This window comes from Pseudopodoces humilis, chromosome 16 (assembly GCF_049639895.1).
Source record: "Pseudopodoces humilis isolate 2021_Gansu_Grassland_sample_001 chromosome 16, ASM4963989v1, whole genome shotgun sequence".
NCBI classification, from domain to species: Eukaryota; Metazoa; Chordata; class Aves; order Passeriformes; family Paridae; genus Pseudopodoces; species Pseudopodoces humilis.
In genome coordinates this window covers 14,289,953-14,317,916 of record NC_142215.1, presented here as the reverse complement: position 1 = coordinate 14,317,916, position 27,964 = coordinate 14,289,953, and the positions used below count along the sequence as shown (strand labels likewise).

General features: G+C 38.3%; 1 protein-coding gene across 3 annotated transcripts in view; it reads left to right on the top strand.

Annotated features, from left to right (window-relative positions):
• The window catches only part of THSD4 (thrombospondin type 1 domain containing 4), a 234,349-nt gene extending 218,642 nt beyond the window's left edge, over nucleotides 1–15,707 (top strand). For all 3 annotated transcript variants that reach the window (XM_005521456.3, XM_088063116.1, XM_014251253.2), the window contains 4 exons: nucleotides 4,653–4,826; nucleotides 6,901–7,080; nucleotides 8,929–9,073; nucleotides 9,891–15,707. In XM_005521456.3, coding sequence (XP_005521513.2) covers nucleotides 4,653–4,826; nucleotides 6,901–7,080; nucleotides 8,929–9,073; nucleotides 9,891–10,033 — 642 coding nt within the window. In that variant the 3' untranslated portion in view covers nucleotides 10,034–15,707. The remainder of the gene's footprint in view (nucleotides 1–4,652; nucleotides 4,827–6,900; nucleotides 7,081–8,928; nucleotides 9,074–9,890) is intronic.
• The last annotated feature ends 12,257 nt before the right edge of the window (nucleotides 15,708–27,964 follow it).

Sequence of the window (27,964 nt, the reverse complement as noted above, 5' to 3'; positions counted from 1 at the left end):
ATCTAGATACTTTACTTAAAATCTCCTGAATCTTGGGGAAAAAAAAGAAAAATTACCATTTACCTTGTGCAAGAGTTCATTATTTTTTATTATCACTGTTTATTTGTTTTAGTATAAAATGGAAACGAAAAAAAATACCCTTTTTCATTGATTTAATATGGCATTCATATGGAAATAGAAGGTTTGCATTCTTTATGTATAAATACGTAACTCACTTCATAATTTGCAATGAAACATAACGTGGGAGGGTTTGATAGAAGGGTGGCCAAGGTCTACAGAGGTTCGTGTGTCCTTCTCTAGACCTGGCCTTGCTTTGCCCCAGCTGAGCCCCTAAAGCCAGCCTGGCTTTAGCTGAGCCCCAGCGCTGCAGGGAGGGGACAGGCAGGGCCCGAGCAGGCTCCGGGCTCAGGCAGGATCCCAGGGAGGGAGGGACAGGCAAGGCAAGCTCGGACGGGCTGCAGGGACAGAGCCCAGAGCCCGGCACAGCCCGGTGACCCCGGGGCAGGGGCAGGGCCAGGGTCGGGCCCGCGGAGCGAGTCCAAGGGGAAGGGATCAGGGAAATGCAGGAAAAAGGCTGTTCTCTGAGGAAGCCGGCACAAGGACTGATGCAGCAGGGCCGAGGTTAAAGGGAGAGCCGGGCCGTGAGCAGGGTGTGCCTGGGGCCAGATGAGGCTGGGCAGGGCCCCTTCAATGTGGTGCGGCACTCAGGCCCTGGGCAGCGCTGGCAGCTCTCCGGGTGAGGGGCCATGGTGACAGCCGGAGCACAGGGGAAGCCTCTTCCTTTCTTCCCTGCTGCCAGTCACTCCAGAGGACATTGCTCTTGTGCCCTTGGAAGGATGCCCTGCAACTGCTGGACTGATCCAGCACCCTCTCTATGCATAGGTGCACTCGAAAGGGAAATAATTGAAATCTAGGTACCAGAAAATGTTTTGATAGTGCAAAAAGACATTTCTTCCTGCACTTTCTTTTTCTTTTTTTTTTTTCCTTTTTTTTATTTTTTTTTTTATTTTTTAAGAAATCAAGGCAGCCCTCAGTGGGTTTATGTCCATTGAAACTCTACTCTGGTCTTGGAGCTGTATTTCAGAAGTGATCTTCTGAAATACAATTCTGAGTGTATTACTGGGAAAAAAAAAAGGTTACATAATCTGTCTAAAGTCCCTTCTGAAATGGATTTTCTCAGAGTAGATCAAATAATGCTGAGAAATTTTATAAATGCATTTGAAACAGATTTTCTTTTTAAACTTTTTAATTTATTTTATTTTTTTTTTTTTTGCAGTAATATCAGCAGGATAATAAGACTGATGAAAGTCTTTACTATCTTGTAGGAAATAATTAAGGTGGTGAAGGTTAGAAGTGTGGTAGACAGAACTCCTGCACAAATGGGGGTGTTTTACTCAAATGGTTGGTATTTAAAAATTTAATTAGGGCTAGCAGTGATGCTGAGACCCATGTGAAAGCTCTGGAGGCCCAGGAGAATTCCTGCTGCCACTTTCCTGTGGTCTGCTGCCCCATTTGAGGGTAATGAGTAGGGCTGGCACATGAGTGAAGGGGAACTGACACAGCTAAAGGGGATTCTTTTGCACTGCCCTTGTCTTGTAGCTGTGACAAAAATTCAGACTTCCACTTACTGTTTTCCAAGTTTGCAGGAACTTGCCTTATTTTCCTGGACTGCTGCTCGGTTGTTTTCCAACAGCTATCAGAGCCCTGAATGAGGGGTTTTATTTTTAGTTTTTAATGGGTATGGAAAGCTTCTGAAATTGAACTCACGAGGGAAGGACCTCAGGAAGAGGAAAAATGGCAGACTCCTTAAAACACAGACGGAGGTTTCTGAGGAATTTGTGCCAATTAAAGCAAGACTGTGAAACAAAATATCTTTAATAATAGGACCAGAATAAAGTTGCAGCTTGTAAAAGTTCCTCATGTTTCACAATGTTAGGTTATGGCAGTTACTGTGTATTAATGCACCAAATTGAAAGGCGTGGGCGTGTCAATTATGAAAACCAAGGGGAGAGGATTCATTATCCAACTCCCTACTCCCTGCCTTGGACTTTAGAAATCCATGTTTTTCACAGAGAAGACTTTTGCTGAAAAGGAGACAAAAACATGAAATACCAAATACATAATGCGAAACATTCAGGTTTAAGTTTGCTTTGTAAGTCCTTAGAGGGTAGTTAATCTGTAGCAAAATCTTGCAACGGAGAGTGGAACAACCCTATACCTTCCCATTTGGTATTTCCTCTGTTATTTGATATGCAAGCCTAGTTCATAACATAATCATTTAAAACATACGACAGGGGAGATTTTCTGGATGACTTTACAGACTAAATTTGTTCCCACCTCTGGTTTGCAAAGCAGAAAAGCAAACTAGACTGTCAAATGAAAATTAGTTAGCAATAAGAAAAGTATTTGCAGAGTATATGCATAAGTTCTCTCTGCTTAATGTAATTGAACACACTTGGAATGGGAACAGCCACAGAACTGATTTCCGCACAGTAGGTTTGAGTGGGAGCCACAGTGTGGGGCTCAGCTCACCTGGGAGTGGCCTGTCTCAAATGGGTGTAGTTTAGTTGTAGTTTATATGAACAGGAAAATGTTCACCACTAGCACAATTTGATATGAACATTATTCTTGTATTTTCAAGATTTTGCCACTTTACCTTGAAACGGTCTCTTTAGCCATGAAATTGGTTTGCTGAGGAGGTAAATCTAATTTACATACGTGCTTGAAGGTGGAAAATTTTGTTGTGTACCACCCACAGAAAAGGTTCATTATGTTACTTCTAAGCATCATTTAAAGAGATGCTTAATTACTTGATCTTGCAGATGGAGGAAGAAACCTGAATTTCTAGTTTTTCAAAAATTGTACTTTGTTAGAAAAATTGCTTCTAAAGAGTCAAATCGCTTCTTTAGTTTTCTAGGTATTCCATTTCAGTAAAGCTTTGTTATTCTATTTGAACATCTTGTGAAAGAAAACAACTTGCTGATAGGAAAAGTGGTTTTCTATTCTGTATCTGTGAAGTAAATGTAACATGACTACATGTTTCATACAAGTAACCAGTGTTCCTCCCTGCAAGTGAGTAAAGAGCACTTTGCAACCAATCGTGTTTTCAGTCACTGCTCTCTCAAGAAGATGAGTGACTGTATTGGTTGGTCTTGTTGTTAACAGTGGTGTTGTCATGGCATCTGCTGTTTTGCACTTGAACTATTGGAAGTGAACCCTGACACTGTTACCAGTGGCAGCTAAACCAAGTTAATGGTCAATTTTGTGTCTCATTACAAGTTTTATGCCTCATTCTTAGTCAATACAATTTTAAAAATGTTCTAATGTAGTTATATTTAGTCGCAAGGAATTGTGGAAGCCATACGCAGTTTCTCCTAATTACATTCTATGTTAAAAATAAAATCTAAAATAGCAATCAAACACATCTTTTTCTCTCATATATTACATATTTATTTGTGGATTCCTATACATGTGTAATATATTTACTTTGTTTAAATTCCATTATATACATATCTTTCAGTGAGCTGCACATAGGTTTTTCTTTCATGTTAATGGTTTAGACACAGAATGCCAAATGCATTTTAACAGAAAACAAAAGGGAAGATCAAGAAATAACTAAGCAACAAAGGAAAACTCAAACATGAGACTTTACTTCCTTGGCATGTTTCTGTTTTTTAAATGTCAGTAGTTTGATGCTGCTTAGGACAGTGAAATACCAGAGACTTTTCTTGCTTCAGTAGATGAAAGAGCAAACTCTAAGGGCATAAATGGAATTTATGCTGTGATTTGTGAATGACATGCATACTGTGTCTGAATAGGTGACATAAGAATCTGCATATCACTATTTAGTAAGAGCTTTCAGAATTTAGCAGTGTAACTTTGAGAATTGTGAACATTAGCTACTGGAAAGTCATATCATTAAAAGGCAACATTGAGTGGGCATAAGCTTCCATGGCCACCTCTTCTAAAACTAATTCAAAACTTATAGTTGAAACAGGCTGGGCAATAACTCATAGTTACAGTAGTTACAGTTATTTACGGGGGATTTACCTGAATCTTTTGAAATGACCTGTCAAAAGAAATTCTTTTTTTCTACTTTACTGAGCTGTCAGACTCTGTCAGTTTGATATATGGAAAAGTTCCAGGATGTGCTGTGCAGTCACTTTACTCCCAGTGCCACAGCCCTCAGAGTTTTCCTAATCTTGTCCTTTCAGCCGGTGTAAGATCCACCTGGCTGAGCTTGAATGCTTGGAGAAACTTGGAGAGCAAAACAAAGGCTGAAATAGGACTGCTGTCTGAAAAGCCTTTTATTGAAATTACCCATTCTCAGAGCTATTAATTAGTGTGAAAAAAGATTAATAAAAAGAAAACTGGAAGAATTTATGGACAGGAAGAAGAAAGGAAAAGTAAGAAAGCTGACAAAATCCTGTAAACCACGAGATTTCTTTCTTAGCTAATCCTTTCATTTTTGACTGTAAAGACAGGAGCTACTTGTAGTGTTTTCAGAAATAGGAAACTTTAACACAATTTGCTACAGCTGAATGACAAGTAAAGATAATTGACTTTGTGTAAATGAACTAACATCCATGACTATCACTATCAGTGCAGTTTGGAGGGCTCAGAGGTGACCGTGTTGTGTCTCTTGCTCGCAGTGCTCCGCAGAGTGCGGGGACGGGATCCGCACGCGCTCCGTGGTTTGCATGACCAACCACGTCAGCAGTTTGCCTCTGGAAGGCTGTGGCAACAACAGACCCTCGGAAACAACTCCCTGTAATAACGGGCCCTGTGCTGGGAAAGTGGAGTGGTTTGCTGGGGGCTGGACACAGGTAAGCCAAGCACCAAATCTAACATATCTGTTGCTTTTCTACTGGTATTTTTCTTTTAAACTTGTATTTTGATGCAGTAAAGATGTATGCTATACGGTATTTCTTCATCTGTCTGGAGTATTTTGGTCTTTTTTCCTGTATTTTACTTGTGTTGATGTTCAATACTTTTCAGCCTCTGCTGGTTTTTTTTTTACTTTGATTGAAAAAAAAAGATTTTGTTCTTCTTCTCCTATTTTCATTTTTTACTTTTCACCTACTGACCCAGTGTATTTATGAAATGGATGGTGACAGAATGCTGCTCAGCATGTTCAGGTAAACACTAAAGCAATGGATTTGCAATTCTTAAAGTAGATCTTTTGTGATCATGCATAAATGCAGAGAGATACATACCTATACGTATGTATGTATATGAAATTTCCAGAAGATAAAGAAGGCAAAAAGCAATGGCTAAATCCAGAAGTTACCTTTAGTATTGTTGTACTGAAAATCATTACAATAGGCAAAAGAACAAATTTTGGTTAATGGCCTCTATACTCTTTCCTCAAAGTAAATTCTTCCCATCATCCACATCTAATAGCCCTTCTTGTTCCAAATGAACATTTCTGCTGTCAGGCACAAAGGCATTTCAGAAGCTGTTAACTGATGCCCAGGTATTTATGTCCCTTTGTGTAGGCTCTGGCATAGCCCGGAGAGTCTTTGGGACTGCTGGTGCCAGCACTTGGTGGAGCTGTGCTGTTAACTCATTGCACTGCAGATCCCACAGTCCTTCCAGGAGATAGGGAGCTGGAAATTAAACTGGTACAGCTGAGGTGATTACAGGGCTACTACAATGCTAATGCTTTCAAAGCGTAAGTAATAATTACTGTGTATAAGGATAAGTAGAACAATAATAACAAATTCAGATTTTAAAAATTTTCTAGTAACAGTTCTAATAACAGATGAAATCCAGGCCCTGTTACTCAGATGGCTCCAGATGATGAACAGGAATTCTATACCCATTTTTGCTGGAGAGGTGTTCAGTTAGAAGATGTGACTGTTCTTGTAATTCACCTTCTTTCTTTGCATGGAATTGGAGTGTTTGATGTGCACAAGGGTACAGTCTTTACTTATCTGAAAGCTGTGTCTGACAACATCAATTCCACTGGCCAAGTCCTGGCTGGTCTATCTGGCTTTTAATAGAAAAATGAGAGCAGTCAGTAGGGCAGAGCAGCAGGAAGGAGCACTGGCCTTCCTCTGCCAGAGCTAAGGTGGGGTGTTCAGATGGTGCCTTTAGGAGGAAACATTAAAAGAAGTCTTTTGTGTTAAAGAACATCCAGTTACTGTACTTCCTGTAGAACTTATTTGGGTGCATTTATCTTAAGGTTATTCAGCTAAAGAGTTTAGTGGGAATCTGGTAAAGGGATTACAAATTCTACAAAAAATATAAAGGAAATCCCAAGCATTAAGAACATTTCATTGGTTTAGGCTGGAAAAAGCCTTCTGAAAATCATAGTCCTTTATGCAGCATAAAAACCAATATGCTGCTGTAATCATCTTCTAAAAACCTTTTTACAAGTGCCAGAAACAGTATTGTGTGTGTACTTAACCTTTAAATGGGCAGTAGGAATCCAAGTGAGTCAAATTCGCTTTTCAGAGCTGGAACCAACACTACATCACATAGATACTCGCAAACATGAAAATAACACCCTGCCAGATCAAGGCATTTTATGAAAACAGCACAGAATGTGAGGCTTTGTAAAGCTGCAAACCTGTGCTCTAACCTTGTAACCCTCTGAAGTTCAGTGCAGCACATACGATCCCGCTTCAGCAAGAAACAGTAACTCTGTTTATGGAGAAAGTGAGTTGTACTTCTCTTTAGATTAGAAAAATAAATACCAGTTTCTTTTTGTAGCTACAGGTAAAACTACACTTTGAGATTTTTCCAGAAGTACACTTATGTCTTCTTCATGAAGATAATTAGAAATATGTTTTGAGTCTGTGGTACCATGTGATGTGGAGAAACATTATTTTATAAACAAGTCATAGGACAGGAGAAGAATAACAGATTTTCCCTTTTTTTTATTCTCTGATACAGTGCTCTACTGAATGTGGTAGTGGAACTCAGCAGAGAGAAGTAATTTGTGTTAGGAAAACTGAAGGTAATTTTGATGTTTTGAACCCCTACGAATGTTCATATTTGGAAAAACCTCCCAGCCAGCAATCCTGCTACCTCAAACCATGTGGATCTAAGTGGTTTAATACAGAATGGAGCACAGTAAGTCTATCATGTTTTCCTGTTTATACTGAAAGAGAACAGCATTTACATACAACCACCCATCATTAAATTGATTTAATTTTGCAAAGGAATGGTAATGAAAAGAAAGCATACTTTTTGCCTGGTGAAACACAGAAAATTCAGGAAGTATCTTGACCAGAAAGAGACACTGCACAGTTGTCTTTCTATCATTGATGTCTTCTTGATAGAATCTTCCTGTTTTATAAAGTTGGTTTGGCCCTTACAGTGAGACAGAGTGGTGCACTTAGAAGTTCCTTTCAGACCTCTAGTTTCAGTAACATTAAGGAACATTTAATAAAGAATGAGGGGTGTATTCATTTTTTAGAGTCAGTTTTATCATCATATTTTACTGTAAACTCTTCACTTTAATACTTAGAACCTCACTGAGAGAAAATGTCTCGTACAACTTAATATATCTTCAGTTTCCCCTGGAAGTAGACCAGCTACATTCACCACTGTGCCACAAAAAACTTTAGTTTCATCTATGTTTCCATAATCTCCTATACTTGACATAGTTTATTGGTTTTTTAGAAAAAAAAAAAATCAACATTTTTGTACTAAATGAAAATCAGAAAGTCCATTGTCATCTTAGAATGAGATGGCATCGTATCGACTGCAGTAACTCGGACCCTTTGTTGAGCTGCAGGTCAGATTGCCAGTGGCATTTCTGCAGTGTGGATGCAGCTCAGAATGCTTTGTGTGAAGTGTGATGTGCACCTTGGTTCCATTCTAAGTGCTTAAGACTCTTCAGACCTGAAGTCCTTATGGCTGGATGTGGAATATTTATAGTATTCTATACAGGCATGTAATGGGACTAATTCTAGAAGAACCCATGTTCTATTACTGTTGCACATGGCTGCCCTTTCAATTCTGGGCAAAGGTTGTACTTAAGATGAAAAAGCAGTATAATATTGAGACTACGTTGGTTAGGTTTTTACAATATATGATTTCATGATCATTTTAAGTTGTTTATGCAATGTTAGGAAAAGAAATAATTATGCCAAAAAAGTCAGAAAGAAAACATTAGTTTTGGGCTATTAAGGTTTTAATTGTAAATGACCTAGGTTTAATTAAGTTTTTGAGCATTAGGTCAAACTGGACAGTGAGCCAAATCTCAAAGACCTCACTCAGGCAAAATCCTTGGCCAGTAGGGATTTGCTTCAGTATGGGCAGAAATGTGTAATAAGTGGCTTTTAAAGTACCATAACAAGCAAGTACAAAAATCTCTGGCTTCATAAGAGACCCTGAAGGAGCACAGAAATATTTCCTTAGAAATTCAAAGAAACTTATAATGCTTAGTAAAATCACTGTGCTGAAAGAAGTGAAAAATAATTGAGTATTAGGAAAAAAGGGTATTAAAATTATTCCTGTTTATATATAAACAGTAGAAGGGACAGTGGAGGGCAGGGCAGTCAAGTAGTAAAGTTCAGTGCAGTTAAGTTCTTAAAGCAGGAAATGTGAACACTGTGGAAAAAAAGAGTGGATTTGGGAGATACATCTAAATGAGCCGAGAACAGCCAGACTAATTAAAGAAACAGTAATAAATTCAGTAAGTAAATTCAGAAAGGGAACTGTTCCAGCTTGATTTCAGTTGTGCAGTATCCACTATGTTTATTTGTCCAGTTGTTGCTCCTTTGGTCAAAAATGTTTGGGAATCTTTAACAAAATTTTACCTTAAGGGCTTCATAGGTATAAAATAAAAACCAGTAGGATGAAGCTGATAAAAAACTGCAGTGATACCTGGGTCTGGCATCCAGGTTCCCTTATTTACTTTCTGTAATTACATATCTCCTATGGTCTTCATGAACTTCAGCTTAATTGTTTCAGTGTTCCAAGTCGTGTGAAGGAGGATTTCGGGTTCGGGAGGTGCGATGTCTGTCGGATGACATGGCAGCCAGTACTCAGTGTGATCCACAGCTCAAACCTGAAGAGAAGGAACCATGTAATACACAGGATTGTGTTCCTGAAATAGGTAAGGCAGAGGAAACTTCTGTTTTAACTATGGAACTCCATCTAGTGGAGAAGTTATTTTAAAGTCTTGCAGAGACTTTAATAGTGTATTTTCCTTATCGAGTTCAGAGTTTTATTTTCATACAAAATACAGCTCTTTTCTGTGCTTTAAAAGTAGGTTTCCAATAAAAATGTTTTCCTTGTAATGTGTAAGAAACTGGCTTATTCTTGAAGTTGCTGAGAAGGTGAGAGATCTGCTTCTGTGAAAATGGTACATACAGTGTGTTTTTCTGTAGCCTCCTTGCATTCTCCGAGGTTTCTCTTGGAGGAGTATTTAAAACAAAAAAAGGATCATTATATACTGTATTTGGAAACAGTTCTATAAGAACCAACAAAATTAAACCAAGGTATTAAGTGCAATGAAGCAATTTCCTTTTGTATATAGTAAATACAGGGATGCACCTAATTTGCATTAGAATTAGTTATTCATCTCATACAGATTTGATTTTTGTAGTAATGAGAATGGCTAGGAAGAGAAAGATGTAAGAATTTAGAGACAGTTTTAACTCTGAATGGTCTCCAACAACTTTCAGTTGAGAGTTATTCAACATACTTTAGGTAACAACATTAAAAACCTGAGGAAATGGGGACAGCTATATTTCTTTCATGCTTTATGTGTATTTATATTAAATCCTTATTAATTTACTTGCTTAGATAACCTGTTTTGACCTGACAATGAATGCTTAAATACAGGTTACATGGTAAAAAGAAGGGAATTGGTTATTTGTTGCTCTAGTACTGTTTTCTTTAGTTTCTTCTCTCTTCCTTTCTCTCCACAGATGAGAACTGCAAGGATAAATACTACAACTGCAATGTGGTGGTTCAGGCCCGGCTCTGTGTGTACACCTACTACAAAACAGCCTGTTGTGCCTCCTGTACCCGTGTGGCAAACAGACAGCCAGGCTTCCTGGGGCGCAGATAACAAATCCTGCTCTGCTCAGAGCAGCAGTGGCACTCTTCACATGGAGCTTGAGCAGCTTTGACTGCAGCAGTTGTAGCTTCTTAGAGATGGGGTTTATATTGCTGAGTGCATCAAGACTATGGTTAAATCTCACACCCTTTCAGTTATTGTGCAGTTATCTCTTTTAAGATGTTTGTTGTAAAATCATGATTTTTTTAAAGCATTCATTTTTAATGATACTATTATTTGCACCTGCTCATCAGATAATTATTTAAGGAACGTACTGGCCTTAAGATTGTGAAATTAATGAAAACTAGAATCAATTGCAGGCAATTACTGGAGATAATTGACCAGTATGGATGCAGCTGCTCCATTATTTTCTGAGTGCTTGGTATTTTGGACTGCCTTAAGTTAGAGGACTAAATCAATGAAACGTACATGAGAAAAATTACTTCCCAAAGAACCAGACCCTTGAAAAGCATTTATCATCAGTTTCCTAGCACTCTAACATATTTTTTTAGCTACTTCAGTCCATTCATAATAAATCAGAGCCACTGTTAAGCTCTCTCAGTTGTCCTTTTAAATGATGTCCTGTCCTTAGGCAGCAAATATAAACACACTTGACTGCCAGAAGGTGCCTTTATATTTAATTCATAAACTCGTGAAGATACACTTTTATAATTTGGTATGGATTTTAAGATACATTCCCTACCAGAGTGGCACTAGTGTCTAGCTCTTTAGCAGCTGCAGCTGTCAGTGGGACAGGTTAACCAGAAGGGTGAAGAGCCTTTACTGGTATGAAAAGTGATTGTTTCCATTGGTGAGGTCTCTTTTCTGTAGGGGACTTATTTCAGAACTGGGATCTTGCCTAAGTCTTGTCTGCACTATTGTTTAACAACTGCCAAACCAAAGTACTTTGTTCAGACCTAGTCTGGATATGTCACCAGTTTCTGAAACAACCACCAAAGGACAGAAGCCTGTGTGCCTTACAGCAGAGTCTGTTACTCTTGGTATCAGGCAGCAGTATGAGTCTAGTAGCTGAGTATCTGTAAAAAGGGGTTCTTAGCTATTGACATTCTTCAGGTTTTGATCAGTTATTACAACATACTTGTCTTTTTCTGCTCAATGTTTCATTGCACAGATCTATTCATACCACTCCTTTTCTATTACTCAAGAATGGCTGTAGACTTAGAGCTGAATTTAAGTGGAGGTTTTTCATTTCTGCAATTTCTGTACACAGCCTTGAGACTTGCTAAAAGCAAATAATATACTATGCAGTGCAGATGAGGTTTTGCATTATCTGCATGTTCTCTAGTCTTTATTTGAGAGGTCTTTCAAATGTGTAAATAAGGCTGAGGGGAAAAAATAAGCACCTCTGCTTATTCAACTGTTTATTACAGCTTGTAAACTAGGGATGCCCATCTATGCATCTGTTCCTGAGGTGCCTGATGTCCGAGTTGTAAAACAGCTGTAATAATCTGTATTCAGTCACTCCCAGAAGTGTGGTTAAGGTATCCTGCCACTGATGCAGAGCCATGTTTGAGCCTCATTGTGTATCCTTTTCTTCTTACTGCTTTGGTGGAGAGGAGTACTGGGAGGTGAAGGTTGCTGGGCGTGGAACCAGTCACATCAGTTTGTGTGCTGGGAGGCACAGGAAGGTGGGTTTCCTGTAGTCTAAAAGCTGCCTTGCATTGAGATTAACTTTTGAATGTTTTGATTTGATCACTCTTGAAAAATGTATTTTGGACATGATGAACTACTGCTGTTTCACTACATGAAATGAAGAAGTGTTTCCCCTAAAAGTTGGAGGTACTCTTTGTGACTATCAGTTGTTGTATATGAGCCAAAAATGTCATTGGCTGTTTCTGTACACTTTGACTTGGGCTTTTTCACTGTAAACAGTAGATACAAAGTTGTTAGAAACAGAAACTCTAGGAAACTGTTCAAGATCATGAATCTTTCACAGTCCTCCTGTTCCCTTGTATTACAAAGATTTATCCATGAAGATAACTTACAGATTTATTATGTTCCTTAGATTCTTGACCAAAGAATGATATGGATAAAGTGCAGTGTAAACAGCTCTGGAATCCAGTACTTCTGACTACAGATTTTCATCTGTGTATCTCATTGCAGCAAATCTTGACATACATTATGTAATTTTTGCTGTTGTCTTTTTCATCCCAAGGAAGTGTTTGCTATCAGCTAGAGGGAAATACCTGTTCCATAAAAAGGCTTCCTGAAAATCTCAAGGCAAATGAGATGCGGACAGAGTCTGGTTTGCAGTCGTAGGGCAAATTCTTCTTACACACACGTTGGGTGTGAGACCATTAGTGACTCAGCACATAGACACATCCTCTTATTTTATGAAATCTGTTATTTTGCTCTGCAATATATGGCCATTAGCTTATTTTACAAAGATGATCATCTTGTAGGCTCTGTTAAGCTGCCACTACCATAAACAGTGTTTGTGACAGCTATCAAAGAATGTGTACATACACATAGCAATATAATCCTGTATTACATGTAGTGTATACAGCTTTGTGAATTGAATGTAGTGAGCTATGGTTACACAATTTGCACTTTTTTTTTTTTAAGTGAAGAGACATTTCTCAGATGTAACAGATAAAACAAAAAAATAACAGTTTTACCTAGTTAAATATTTAATGGTAAGGAAAGTGCCAGAGTGCTGCTGAACCTAATAATTTATCATCTCTTCTCGTGTGTCAGCATTATTAAAAGAGTTCCTGCAAAATGAACTAATGAGCCCTTTTCATCAGCACTTTGATATACTAATATTGTCTGCACAAGTGCTGTGCTAAGATTTCACCATCTCACAAAGCATGATTTTGAAATTTGCCTATAGCAAGTGTTCTGATGGAGCAGTTCCCCAACTTAGGATGATGCCTGCAGAGGATCTGACTTTATTTTCTGTAACTCAAAGGTGGCCTTAATGAATGTAGTAGACTTAGAGCAGATATGAAACCAGTATAGGTAAAAAATTATGTGTATTATCAATTACAAATATCAATTATGCAGACTTCTGATTTTTAATGTTTTAATTTCTTTTTCTGACATTTTAACATCAGTCAAAAACATGCAGAATAGTGGAAAAAAATGCTTCCTTGCCTTGAAGATGCCTTATGCAATCCAGGAAGACAAGAGTAAGTTAGATACTAAATTGAAAGAGTCCAGCTGTTTATGGGGTAAAATCTACATACAACTTCCATGTCTTATACACATGCATCTGGCCAAAATCAGGTTCATCCAGAGCAGGCTCTGTGTCTCAAAGCACTTTCCATTTGGAACCAGGATTCCTGGTGCAGTTGTTTATCAACTTACCAAGGGCCTGTCAGTGTTTGCTAGCTCCTGTGCAATGTCACCTTCAAGCATATGTAGGTGGAATTCCTTGTGTACACCAAATTCACACCAAATTTGAGAGACTGCATTCATGGAGTTCTCCCTTCCTCTCCCAGAAGATGATGTGGAAGCAGAAGCTCCTGTGGGAAGGACCCTGTGAATGTGTCTGACTTGGCCAGCAATGAGACAGTGTTTGTGTCGGTGTCTGTGACCTCCAGACCCCAGGACTCTGAACAGGGAAGGGCTTGTCAGGAGGCAGGGGAGTGCTGGGGAGTGCAGGGCAGTGCTGGGGAGTGCTGGGGAGTGCAGCACAGGAGTCCTGGGTGTGCTGCACGCCTGCCAGCCCTGAAGCCCACCCATACTGGATGGCCACGGGCTCAGAGTCCCTGCACAGGGAACTGCTGTCTTCTTCATTACACACATAAACTTTTCCTGCTTTTTCCCAATACTTCAGCAAATGGAGAACTTTTTGTGTGAATAAAGCAGTGTTTAATGTTATTGCTTAGATCCCAGTTTTATGGCATAGGGTGCCAGTATCCGTATCAGTCATATAGTCTGTAGTCCTAGAAAGTGCCAATTCACCAATGAGGGAGGAAGAAGAGAGGTACTCAAACAGCCTATGGCTCATATAGGGCTCATATAGGAGGCATTGCCTCCTCTCTTTATAACATGTACCACTGTAAGTAGTAAAATGTGCCTTTAGGGCTTTGCTTTTCCCCATCCTCATCCTGACCTATCTCCCTTTTTCACCAACACCAAGGCTTCTCCTCTCAACTCACTTTCATCCTTTTGTCCTTTGGATGACAGTATTGAATTTTGCCAGAATTACTGAAAATCCTCAACTGGCCTTTAATTTATAAGAATCTGTGTTAGAAATAAACCCAGCTGTTAAGACAGCTGTATTTTTGCCAGCCCTAGTTATTTGTGCATATCCATATTGGCTAGTTTTAAATGCATAGTAGTAAATGACATACTGAATTAGTTCCTGTGCAGTGAACCTGTGGTTGCACAGCTATTGAAGTCTGTAGTGGCCCTTTATGCTCATACGTAATATCTATTGCACAGAAAGAGTTATGGTCCTCACATAGGAAAATCTGTGTGTTTACCTGATTTTTTTGAGACTTAATGTTCTCTGACTTCTTAGGAGCTGTTCTGTGTATTGGGCAGATAAGTCATGTGCGTGCCTGTAATTGAAACAAAAACCATGAAATTTTGAACACGAAAGTAAACTTCATTTATTTTTAACTTACACAATGTTTGGGAGAGATTAAATTAGGCATTGTTTAGAAAACAGTAGAATAATTATTTCTACATCAGAAATGAAAAATCATCCACTAAACATTTTCAATATATTTTAAAGCAAACTTGTAATCATTATAATGTTTCACTGTGGGCAAAATTCAACTGGGGGAAAAGGAGAAAACTCCATTTAAGAGAATTCATAGCAGACCTGAATTTTGTTCTTTGCTTCTCAGCTTTTAGTAACCAGAAATTCAGAGGAGTGAGAGTCCCCAGTTTACTATATCCCCATGTACTGTAATTGGATACGGTTAAGTACCATCATACCTGGAGAAGAGGGAGCTTGATTCTGATGGAATTGACCTTTCAGCAAGAGTCATTGCTGCTTGTCCTGACCTGTTTTTCCTTGCTGTGTTTGGGTCTCTTGAGACCAGTGGCCTTGGCAGGGGTTGGGTACATACGAGCTTGTGAAGTCCCATCATAATCACTCAGGATCTACAGAGAAGATCAGGAAGGACGGGAGACAAAAGAAACTCTAACTTTTTTTTTTAATATGTATAAAATTGTCTACTTGACCCTCATAATTGATTTTGGCAGAAGGATATACTTTATTATAACTTATTTTGTTGTTATTTGTAAATACAAGATGTCTATGGGAAATATGTAATTCTGAGCTGTGTCTATGGAACAAGCCACTGCACCAAAATATTTCAAATATTTAGAATAGGCAGATTTTTTTATTAAAAGGGACTTAATATGTATTTATTTGCATATACCATTCAAATTTTGTCCAGCTTTTTCATTATACTAACCCATCTTTTTAGGGAATTTTATAGCACAGGTATTACATATATATTTTTGTATATATGTCATACTGTAAATCCATAATACAATTTTCTAAACTTTCTGATTAGCCAGTTCCTTGAGTGAATTAAAGGGGGAGAGTATAGGCAAATTGCTTTCTGACTCGTTCGGGAGTATATATCCGTGGCAATGTACCTGAACCAGAACTGTACAGCATCGTTTTCATATTGTATACATTTTCTCTTTGATGAAAAAATGTTAACTATTTTTGTTTATGACTAATTTATTTTTTATTATTGTGAAAAATAAAGTAACTCGAGATGAATTTATGTGACTTGTTTGGGTTTTTTTTCGGTTGATCTGCCCTTGAGTTTGGTGAGAATTCCGTGCAGTGTTTTCACCTCCAGCTTCCAGCGCCTGCGCCGTTCCCGAGCGGTTCCGGGCCCCTCAGCCCCACAGCGCCGCCAGGGGGCGCCTTCCCGCGCGCGCGCCGGGCTCTGAGGGGACGGGACCGACCGGGCCCGACCGGGCCGTGCCGGCGGCCTGGTGTCCGCGCTCTGGCCCGCGGGGTGCCCGCAGGGTCCGGGCTGTATCCTCACCGTGTCCCCTCGGTCGGGAGCAGATGAGGGAACGGGCAGTATCCTCACCGTGTCCCCTCAGTCGGGAGCACGTCAGGGAACGCAGGGCTGTATCCTCACCGTGTTCCCTCAGTCGGGAGCAGATGAGGGAACGGGCTGTATCCTCACCGTGTTCCCTCAGTCGGGAGCAGATGAGGGAACGGGCTGTGTCCTCACCGTGTCCCCTCGTTCGGGAGCAGATGAGGGAACGGGCTGTGTCCTCACCGTGTCCCCTCAGTCGGGAGCTGATGAGGGAACGCAGGGCTGGCGCAGGTCGCGTTCCGCAGCTCAGGGGCACCGCGTGTGGGGAATCAGTGCCTGTGTCCCTCTCTGGGGACACAGATTTCAAGTGTTTAATAACCTGGGGGTAGGTTGCTTGGGTTTGGTTGGTTGGTTGGTTTTTTTTGTTTGTTTTGGCTTTTGAAGTAGAACTTGAGGTCTTAAGCTATGAAATTATAAAATTATAAATCATAAAATTCCACTGAAACTAAGGGAACTACGCTAGGCTGCTATACCTGGCATATATGGGCAGTCTGTGCTAAATTTTAAAAAAAGAGAAAGCATTTCCATTTTTTGAGTGGATTTGTTTTTATCTGCAAGAGAATATCAAAACTGAATTAAAAGTGTGTTGTCCTGAGAAGTACAGTGAACTTATTTTCTCTCCCTTAGAACAAAGCTATCAAATTTGCCTAGGCATTGGAAGGGATGGACCTGACTTAGAGCAAAATAGAAGAAACATACCAGTGGAAGAAAATGTCACTGGAGCTGAAGGTAATGCTTTGGAGCAAGTCTAAGGTATTCTCTGTTGTTTTTTCTTAAGGACTATTCACTTTATTATATCTCCAAACTTAAATGTTTTGAAAGTTCCAGCCTTCACTGCTCTTGCAGCTCTTTACCTACAATCTGTGACTTAGCTACTGCTGCTGGTCTCAACAACCCATTGGAAAAGCTGCTGCTAGTTCTAATTCAGTCAGGTGGTCTCAGACTGCAGAAGGTATTTCAAGTAGGTCAGAAGGCCTACGTAGTTAAAGTAACAGGTAACAGAAAAAGTAGCGCCTTACTGTTTCTCCAAGAAGCATTTAGCACGCTCCTCCTAGTATCACTTAATTGTGTTTTGCAAGACCATCACAAACTCTATTTCCAGCAGTAGTATGTTCTCTTTGAAGATGATTTCCTGCTTGGAAAATTTTCCTGTTTGGAAAAGCCACTTTTTAATTTGTTTTGTGGAAAGCATTCTTCCTGGTTTTTTACAGTTCGGGGCTAATTTTTCTTGGAAATGGTTGCTATTGCCCTAGAATGGGAGAGCATGCTATGGATGCAGAATTAAGAATTAGCCAGAATGTGGCCTGCTCAAAAAGACTGACATGAATTCACTAGGTCAGGTGAGCTTTTAAAGATGAGTGGATGCTCTTTGGTTGCCACAGAATAAAGGAAAATGAGAATTTATGAAATCCAGCCCAGCTTAATTATAAAGCAGCAGCTGTCTGAAAATGATTCTTGCTTGTAACCAAAGCAACTTGCTTAGCACTGAACTTTGGCTGAGAGTGGAGAATAAGATGTAGTCATTTTTTCTGGTTTCAGCCTAGAGTTTGGCAAGTGATGCTCTTGGCTATAAAAATGCGTGAGGCAGTCAGATTTTTGATATATATTGACTCAAAAATGTAAAGCACTGGGAGCCTGTAACAGCACTAAACCTTTGTGCTATTTTAACAACAAAGTAGTGAAGGAGAGAACAAGGGGAAATGTGCAAATATTCCATTTTTTTAAATGGATGTTAGCAGATAAACTTGGGTAAAGGTGTTTATATGAACAATTGCTTCCAAAAAAAAGGAAAGAGAAATTCTGTGCATACTTCACATTTTAGCAGTTAAAATACAGTGCCCATTTTTAATCATATTGTTGCTGTAGCAATTTGACACATAGTTCTTCTAATTTAAAATGTGTCCAGTGCAGGAGGTACTGTTTTTCTTGAAAATATTATGTTTTTTTACACTAAACTGTAATAAGTGGGTTTCCTTCCACCTCCATTTTTTTTTAATTGAGCATAATCTTTCTTAGCATACAAAAAAAAAAAACAACCCAATTTACCCTATCTTTTCTTGATGTAAATTGGTAAGTTATGCTGTTGTACTGGGTTGATAATTTCAACCTATGGGTCTTTGATGCATAGCACAAAATACTTCTTTATTTAATGAGTGCAACAGATCATGTGTGTGGAAGATATGCAGACAATGGATCAGATTCTTAAATTCCTCATCCTTGCTAATGTGTAATTATATGAATACATATTCAATCTCCATGTTTTATGGAAGCACTTTTGAGGGCAAGATTAGAAAGCCTAACTGTGAACTGCAAATATAATCTGAAATCAATAAAATTAAATAGAGAAAGAAGGGTTACATTATAAAATACTGCAGTTGGAATGTAAAATGTAACAATCAAATGTAAACTGAAAAATTACAAAAAATCAAACTGAAAAATTAATTACAGGTAACACTTCCAGCAGTGTTTTTTTCTTACCAACATGAGTTCATGCAAGAATAGTGATTTCCCTTTCAGTAGCATTGACAAGATCTATACTTAAATCATGTGTCACATGGAAAATATTGTGGGAGATTTGAAAGGAGACTGAAAAAGGAAAATGAAAATGAATATACTTGTCTCTATCCAGTCTGAGTGATTTTTAAACTAATTATGTTTGTTTACTCTAGAAGGTAGAGCCTGGACATGGATTTAACTGTCCACAGTGCGTTAAGTTTTTGGATTAAATTATTTTGATCATTAGGAGGCTAGTGATAAATAAGAGAGTCTTGCAAGGGTAAGGGGTGAAAAAAGCAACTTAATTTTCAAGAAAAAAGGTGGCACTTACTATGTGCAAATAACAGAATTATTTTCTGACCAGGGGAATATGATGAAATTGATGCAGGATAAGGATACTTTAGATGGATGTCTATTTTTGAATCTTACTTCAGGACATGAAGATGGACTAAGCAGTCTTCTAAAACTTTTTCTTTAATGTGCAGTACAGCAATTATGATAAGAACAATAAAATGATTCTGTTTGCCTTGGGTGTTCTGTGTCCTGTGAAATAGGGAATAAGTTGTGCTTAATTCTGGGAAATAGGCATATTCAGAGTGGGGGAATACTCTCAGAAATTACTCTTGTTTTGACTGGCGACCTGGCAAGAATAGATAAGTAGATAAATTTTATATACAACATCCCCTTGCTCAGAGCATCCAATTTCTTCTGATTTTAATGAGCTCTGAATGGAGAACTTGTTTCTTGCTAAAGGACAAAAGGTTAACTGTCATTCAGCTACCCTCATGTTCTACATCAGGAATATGTTTTTTTTGGGTTTTTTTGGGGGTGTTTTTGTTTTTGTTTTGTTTTTGTTTTGGTCTTTTTTTTCATGAATATGTATTTTAAAATATGTGTGCATAGGAAGTGCATTCTAGTTATGAAAGGCCAATCCACTGGCTCTATATCTTCTAGAGAACATTGTTCCTTGTAAGGAGCAAGCTCTTGTCCTGCTGGAGTTGAACTTGGATGTTTGTCCTGGGAAACCACAGGCTGAAATTTCCTTCGGATGTACTCGGTTTTTCAGCAAAAAGTCTGTATTACTTAAAGCTACTTTTCCCCACCCACTTGTTCTGGAATCTTGCATGCATACCTGATTCCTAATTCCTTGCATTCATTTTCTATCTTTTGCAGGCTGAGTTTTCAGTCCATAGATACTTCTTAAACTGCAAGAGAAATATAATTCAAAGCTGTTTCACTTAAATACAACAGTCCTTCACAAACTGCTAGGATATGCCATTCTTTGGGTGGGAATTTCTGTGGTGCTTATGCAAAGATACACATTTCTCTTTTATTGCAAGATTTCTGTAATATCAGAACGTTTTAGCATTGTCTGGTTGGTTCCCAGTTTGTCACTTTTCCACTGTGATGATGAATGGTTTTAGCAAAAAAGTTGAAGCACTTGGCTGTCCACATGATCAATGATTGATCAGCCCAAGAGTGCTATAAAGCTCAGTTGCTACTCCTGCCATTCCTTTTCTGCTGCTGAAAACTGGTAATTTTTGTTTTAGAAGTGCAGAGGGAATGACTGCCTTCCCATCCCCTGCTTCCAGCTGTAAAATTTCAGTTTCCCCTCACTAAAACAATGTCAGCACATTTAGCGTCTTTTCAGTGCTGTGCTGGAAAGACTTTGTATAATCCAGTAGGAGGCTTCTTGGATTTATTGATAATGATGCCAGCATAGCTGCACGTGATACAGCACTTGTATCTTCCTTTTTATCACTCAGAGTAAGATAGCAATAAAATATTTGAAAGTAGTTGTCAGCTAGTTTACGTCTTTCAGTCTGGTTCTGCAGCCTCATAGTATTCTGCAGAAGATGCAAAGTCACTTTTACCAAAATAGAACCGTTTTACTTTTCTGTTTAAGCTTATTAATATTTATTGGAAACTAAAATCTCTCACTCACTTGAAAGTGACTTGAAGAATCTTGGTAAGTATTGCCAGTATTTTCATCTAGATAAATTTAGTATCATGGGACCTTTTATTTAAACACATGCATTTCAGTTGCATACCCACCTTTTGTGGCTCAGTGTGCTGCACAGTACAAATCTGCACAGTGATATTTGAATGTGCTTTGAACTGAACTACATCTCAATCTCTGGGTGCAACTTTTTTTTCCTTGCAATTATCACCAGCAACTGAAAAGCTGGGTAGGAATTTCATTCTAAGGCTTAGATCCTTTCAGTTTCAGAGTCTAGGCTCATGCAGGGCACTTGTATGAGAAGGTCACTTCCCTTGTGTTTGATGTAGTTGGTTTTAGTCTGAGCCAGCAAGTTTCCTTGAGGCACTTGAAGCAAAGCTAAGAGAGTTTTGTAATAAAACATGATCCTTTCATTTCCATTTAAGTTAATGCCATTAAGAAAAACAATCCTTTCCACAACTGGAATGAAGTTTATTACACAGGAGAAGGAATGGAAGTTGTGTTTCCTGGTAGAAATTGTATTTCCTCTGCAACTTTCGATTTTGGCTTTCTATTAGCATATACTTTGTGGGTTTTCAGTTGGAAAATATTAGCTGCAATTGAGATTGAAGGTGCCGCATTTCAGAGGCAGTTAAATGACAATTTCAGCTAATATCAATGTGAACACTATATTTTGGATTGTTTTGCTGTGTTTTTTTCTAACTATCTTCTTGCTGTCTTATTTTTAAATGTAAGTCAACATTTAGCTATGCTTGAGAAATAGCATGAGTTTTCCTTGTACAGTGCCTTTCATTTTTAAAACATTACACTACGCTTTCCAAAACTTGGAAGTTGCAAACAGGAAATAATTTAACAGTGCCTTGCTCATTTCATGCTGAAGAAACTTGACCATGAGTTCTATTCTTCAGTGGAAGAGCCTTGTAATAGCACTGTCAAAGGGCTGTGGGAGTACTGAGTCTCCCAATACCCTCTCTGTCAGCAATCCAGAGCTTTTTTGCTAGGGAAACGTTCTGATTACCTTGATGGGTTAGGCAGTTGATTTCTGTGTTCTCCTAACACAACAATAATGAGAATATAACACTTTTCTTCCTCATACAAATCTGAAGCATAGAATGTTTTACCAGAGTGGGTAAGAAGTTTATTGTTTATCCGAATCAGATTTCTAACACTGCAATGTTACTACCACCCAAAAAGCAGAAAAAAAATTCCTTAATTTGCTTTCTTTTTCATAGGAATATTTTACTGTTCTGTCTCTCACAAAACCAACCTCCCAACCATTGTGTTATGAGTGGTGAGAATGTTGTTTGAAAACTAAATGAAAAAATAATCTTTTTTAAGCAGTTCAGGGACAAGAACTTGCTGTCATACATTGCTTTGTGAGAGCTTGACTTGGCTTCCAGACTGTCAAGGAAAAACTCTTGCCGTAAGCCCTGCACACACAAGACCACAGGGAAAGCTGCTGAAGACTTGAGGGCTGGGCCTTTGCATGCAAGTGTCTTTCCACACAGCAAATGATCCAAAGAGCAATTTCTATAAATAGCATCATTTCCAGATGCAGAGGTTTTTGTCCTTTCCTGTGGATTCCTTGCCAAACATTTTCTCAGTTCTGAAGTAGAGATGGTTGTGTAGCCAGCATGCACTTAAATAGCCCTTGGAGAGCTTTAGATCTTTGTTGCCTTTTGTTGGAACTTTTAAACTGTTGGATTATTTTAGCAGCATCTGTAGAAAAGCATGGCCTTTTGGTGTTGCTTGCTCTTTTCCATTGTCATAACAGCATAGTAAAACCAGGCTGTGGCTGATATCTCTGTAACATTTATACCAAGGGGATTGCATTGCCATTCAGCACTTTTCTGAACAGCGTCTTCTTTACCTTAGAGTACAAAGGACTGTGGCTCAACAAAACTTTTTGAACAAAGGGGATATAGATTTATTTGCAGATTTCCCAGTGCAAGTTTTGGCACTTCATGTGTCTGAAGAGACTGTATTGAGAAAATGTTAATTTGTCTATAGGATGATTTTGAAAGTGAAATATAGTTAATGGTAATAAATCAGAACTGAGAATAGCTCCTTTTAAGGGGTCGTGTTTAATAGATAGATTAATAGAATAACTATGCTGTGACAACTTTCAAGTATTAAGTAGCTGAAATATTTATTTATAAATAAAAGATTCAAAGATATCAAAGTTGGTTTATCCAGAATCAGGTTTCATCAAGTACTTGTTCCTGGCAAATACGTGTCTCTGTTGCGGTGGCATCTTTGCACTTCTGGAGAATATTAGTGCAAGTTTCAATGTTCCCTTCTTCTCACAGGTAGTTTCTGGTTATTCCTTAACTGTGTTACTGCAATATTGCAAAATCTCTTAATATTGTGATCATACCACCAAATTCAGAAATCTTCTACAAAGACATCTTAAAATTAGAGTTATAAGGCCATGCTTTGGGATGCATAGCATTTTTATAATTTCATGGAGAACTTTGCTGAGACCACTCTTAAGGGAGCTTGGAGTTTGTTAGTGCAAGATTTGTTTCCATTGCAGGTGGCTGTGGTATAACGGCAAGACAAAGTAGTGGGCCCTGAAGGTTGCCCAGGAAAAAAATATTTCCTTTTTTTTGTTTACAGTCCACATTTTGACATCATTCAAGGTAACTACACAGCTTGGTAATGAAATTCATGATGTGTCAGCAGATGGATGAATGCCAGTGTTTCAAGGAATTAAAATTTTTTTTCTCTAGGTTGTTCTGGAGAAGTCCTAGTCCAGAAATTTTAAATTTTTTTTTTTAAAAAAAAAACAAGATCTTTTTTTCAGATGTTTTTATTAGATTTTAAAAAGCAGCTGCACTTTCTGTTAAGTATCTGAATGAACTCACAATGATGTTCCTAATGTACTATCTCAAACTAATTACATATTCATTCCAATGTGCTGCCTACTGGTGATGAGTTTACCACCAAACGTAATGTCTACATTTTGAAATTGCTGTGAGTTGCAGCTGTGTTACTGTCTGGAGAGTCAAAAGTGAATACTTGTGGTCTTTCTTTGTAAACGAAGAACAATAATTATAATAAACCTTGACACTGTGATCTTAATTTGAAAAAAAAAAAAAGCCAAAGTAATACCTTTAGGATTTTTAATGATCATTGTTCGTTGTGTACCTTGCCAAAAGGCTTGGAGATTTGATGCAAGGGATTTAGCATTTGTAAATAATTTGTAATAAAATCTAATCCCTTATGTCCCATGGAAAGCAGAAAGAAAAGATAGTTGCAATTAAACAACTGATAGATTGATAGTTGCAATTATGCTTCATTAACTAAGCGTTGAATACCAGCTGCTGGAGAGGACTCAGGTTCCATTCTGGAACCCCCTGGTTCCATTGCAGCCCAATCCAATTGAACCCAGCTGAAATTGCTAATCATTATTTCTTCTGAATTTTTAACTGTAAATCACTTCAGTGTGTGTTTTCTTGCATCAATCTACAGCCATTTAAACATAAACATTCCACTGGAGTTTTAGCTGGATACAACTAGGGCAGAAAGTTGCCAACAAAACGATTATGTTCAGGTGCCTTGCTTCCAGAAAATAAGGTATAATTGAGGCTAAAAGCACAACTTTTTTTTACAGCAGAGAAAAACATCTGGCATGGGCTTGGTTCAGTAGCTAAATGTCACAGTAATGACTGTGGGAACCATATAGTACTGTGAGAAAAGAACAAGGAAAAAGGAAAGTGTATTATGAGGGGAAGACAAGAAACTGGGAGTGTGCTCTTGTGTGTCTGGGAGGAGGAAGAGTGAGAAGGTTCTTTGCTTCACAATTATTCACAATAATTTTGCATATTATGTTATGTGTATATTAACCATTCAGACTTCTGGTTACTTCATCTAAATAGCATGAATATTTTGTCAAAAATGCTACTGCTTTATGGAATATTTAGAAAGATAAGAAATCCTTCAAGTCAGCATTTTATACCAAAATCTTTGGTCTTGGTTCTAGAAGCTCTCTGGATACATCAGTTGGAGGTTGAGGCTGCAAATGGCATCCTAGAGTTCTGCACTTACATAAAAGGCTTGGATTTCATCTTGGTACCCTCTATGATGTTAGAAGATTATTAGAAATCAAATAAATTCTTTGTAAATATTATGTTTGACATTTGGCAAAGTGATATAAAAAATGATGTAAAAACCCATGAAACATCACAAACTGAAATGCAATTGCCTACTGTTTATATACAGTGATGTTTTTCATGACACAAATATTTTTGACCATCCAAACTGTGCAGTATAAGATTGTGTCAAACAAAGTAGAACTTGGTGTACCAAACAGAAACCACCTTAACAGAGACAGTAAATAATAAAAATAAATCCATGAAAACAATTCAGTCTTCAATTCTGGTTGTCAGAGATATTTCTTGAGGTTGGTCAAGGCTGACAAAGTGTAGCATTTGAGCAATGACTGCTCTAATTGTTTTGAAAATTAAAAATAGATTCCTGCTTAAATGTTCGTATTTCTTATAAACAAGGAAATTTGCTAATCTAATTTTTTCTATGATCAGAGTAACATTTGTTGAGTCCACCTCAGTCAGATATACTGTAGCAATAGGATGTCCCTCCCCCCTCTCCCCAGATGTGACTTTAATAGAAAGCTTCAGTGCCTGGCCAGGTAGAAGTGTTCCATCTAGGGCTGTTCAGGAGAATCAAATCTAGGAGCTGCTGTGAGAGCTAAATTCACACTGGTGTTAACTGTGGACTTTTGTGCTTTTCTAGCACCCCTCAGCATACATGTTTGCTTGGGAAGTTTTGCTTCTCCATGTGTTGAAGGTTTGAGCTTTATTCCCTTTGCTTTGGTTTACCCCAGTGTTTTGTGATATGGGTGCTTTCTCTTCATCTCAACAAAGCATCACCCTCCTCTAGTGGTTGTAATGCTCAGCTGGAAGCAGGTGCTGTAGTTTACTTTGTTCAGATGCTGTTTAATATCATGTGGCTCTTACAGAACATGGCTTCTTCTCTAGGCTATAGACTTTGCCCCTGTTCTCTTTTCTTGACTCTTAAAATGCTATTTTAAGTTTATAAAAATGTGAAACTTGCTCTATTGGTTTTCTTGTTCTGGCATGTAAGTTGCTTAAGTTGACCAGCTTGGTGTTGTAGTTGATCAAACTTGATTTAGTCAGCCGTGATTGTGCTCCTCAGATGCTAGAACTAATTATAAACTGATTTTACAACTGTCCTGTTTGAACAGTATTCCTGTGCAAAAATTCTAAAGTTCAAGGCAAAAAAAGGTAGACCATTGTATTTCATCAGTCATACCTGAGTATTTATCTTAGATTATTTTTTCTTTGTGAGTTTAATTTTTGTAAAAAGCTATCACAGCACATTGTTCCAGATCTGACTTATTATCCACTAGCGTTCTTAATTTCTATGGGGCTCGTAGGAGTTAAACCCAATATCACATCCTTTAATTGCTCTATTTTGTCTTTAGTGAGTTTGCTCTAATCCTTGAATCAGCTACAGCATTAAGCTCAGATAAGCCCTTGGGACTGAGCAGTTCTGTGAATATTGACATAGGCTCATAACGAAGAACAGTTTGTCTCGTAGAATTCAGAAAACACGTTAGTAAATGAACTCAAAGCTTGTAGCTGGGGAATGCAGTATTTGTGTAAGAGGCTAAGAAACAGAGTGGAAGTTTGATCAGAAGTGCTGTTTATCCTAAATAGTTTACACTATTAAAGGCTGAAGAGTCCCAGAAACTGGATACTAAAATGTGAGATTATTTTGAGCTGCATTGAGTTTTAAGTGATCCACATGGACAGGAAAATCCTAATGTTGCATATGAAGCAATGATCCATGAGCTGACCACTAACTCCTCAGGAGTTAATGTTTTATTTTTCTAGTAAGAGTAAAAATTAAAAAGAAAAAATTTTACACAGCTATCTTATTTTGTTTGAGAGGATCTGGAATGCAGTTGCTTATCTATGTCCAGATTCTGCTCAGACTTGCCAGCAGCACAAGGGGAATTGATGAGAGGAGTCAGGGAAAAGCTTCAATCAACTTTGTAATGTCTGTGCTAGGAAATCTAATTATCTGATTATGCTGGAACACCGTGAAAGAAGGGTAACATGGAATGGCTGTGGGATTAGTGAGCTTTGTGGCAATTTCCCCAGAAAGCAAAGTTGAAAAGCATTATGTTCAAGCTGAGTACTGTGTGTGCCGTCTTTTTCTTCTGCTTTTTTTTCTTGCAGTGGGAATTGTGGATTAGTATAAAACGAATTAATTTCACATGTATATAGGAGTATCTTCTGTGTTCAGCTAGGCAAAAGCACCAGTGCAGTGCACATATAACAAAATCCAAACTGCTGCATAAAGGAAATGTGCCTTGTGTATCCACAGGAAAGTCATTAGGAGTGATACAATTTTGCCCTTGACATGGCTGAGTATGGCGTGGGTAGAGGTGACTTGCAGAGTCAAGTGTGTGGTTTGTGAGTGGGTCAGGACATAAGCTTCCATTTGTGAAGGGTTATAGGATGTTTACAGGATGTTTCCTAGCTCTAGAGCCTGGTGCAGTACAGATGCTGGGGAAAGAGCTGCTCTTTATAGCATTTCTCCTCAGCACTCAGAAGCAGCCACAAGAATCCTTTTTACCTTTATTACAATAGCTAATGCAAAGGCTCTGTTCCCCTGCAGGCAGCTGGTGAAGTGGCCCAGAAAATGGTGGGGAAGAGTGAATAAGTTTAAAATGTATGTACTGACTGATCAGTGAATCCAAGAACTTATTACAGAAGGAAGATTTTGTATGGTTTTATGTTAGTTTTGAAGACTAGTTTCTCCCTTTTTCAAGTATAAATATATTCTGATTACTGTCAGTTTTATCTGTGTGATCACAGCTCTAACTGTCATTACTGAAGGAACAACGTCCTGTCTTAGTATCTGCCATAGAGATCAAATCATAACTTTTTCTAGAGTAAAAAGAACATTTTGCAGAAAGAATTACCACCTGCATTGTGTTGTACCCTTTTTATTTTATCAGCAGGGTGATTATATTTTAGCAGAAGCCAGATATTTTAAATATGTCCTTCTACACTTGGCCAAGATTTAAAAGTTTGTTATGACTTCTGGTTCAAAAGACTGGATATTATTTGATTATGGAGAAACCATAGCTTCAGTTTGTTGGTGACCAAGCTCTGCTGTGCAGCAGGTCTGCTGCAGGCTTTGAGGTCACTGGAGAGTTCTTAATTGACCTGTTTTTTCACTGAAATTTTGTTTTCTTTTATTAGCTTAAAAACATGGTGTGTGTTTTTGTAAAAATGGATCCCATTCTTTGGGAAGTTTATTTTTTATAGATTCCTGTATTTTTTATTCCTTTTCAGATAAATAATTTTTATTCTCTTTAGATGAATCAGTGGCCTTGCCCGACAGGCAAATCTCTGCTGAGAATGTAGTCAATTCCAAGTG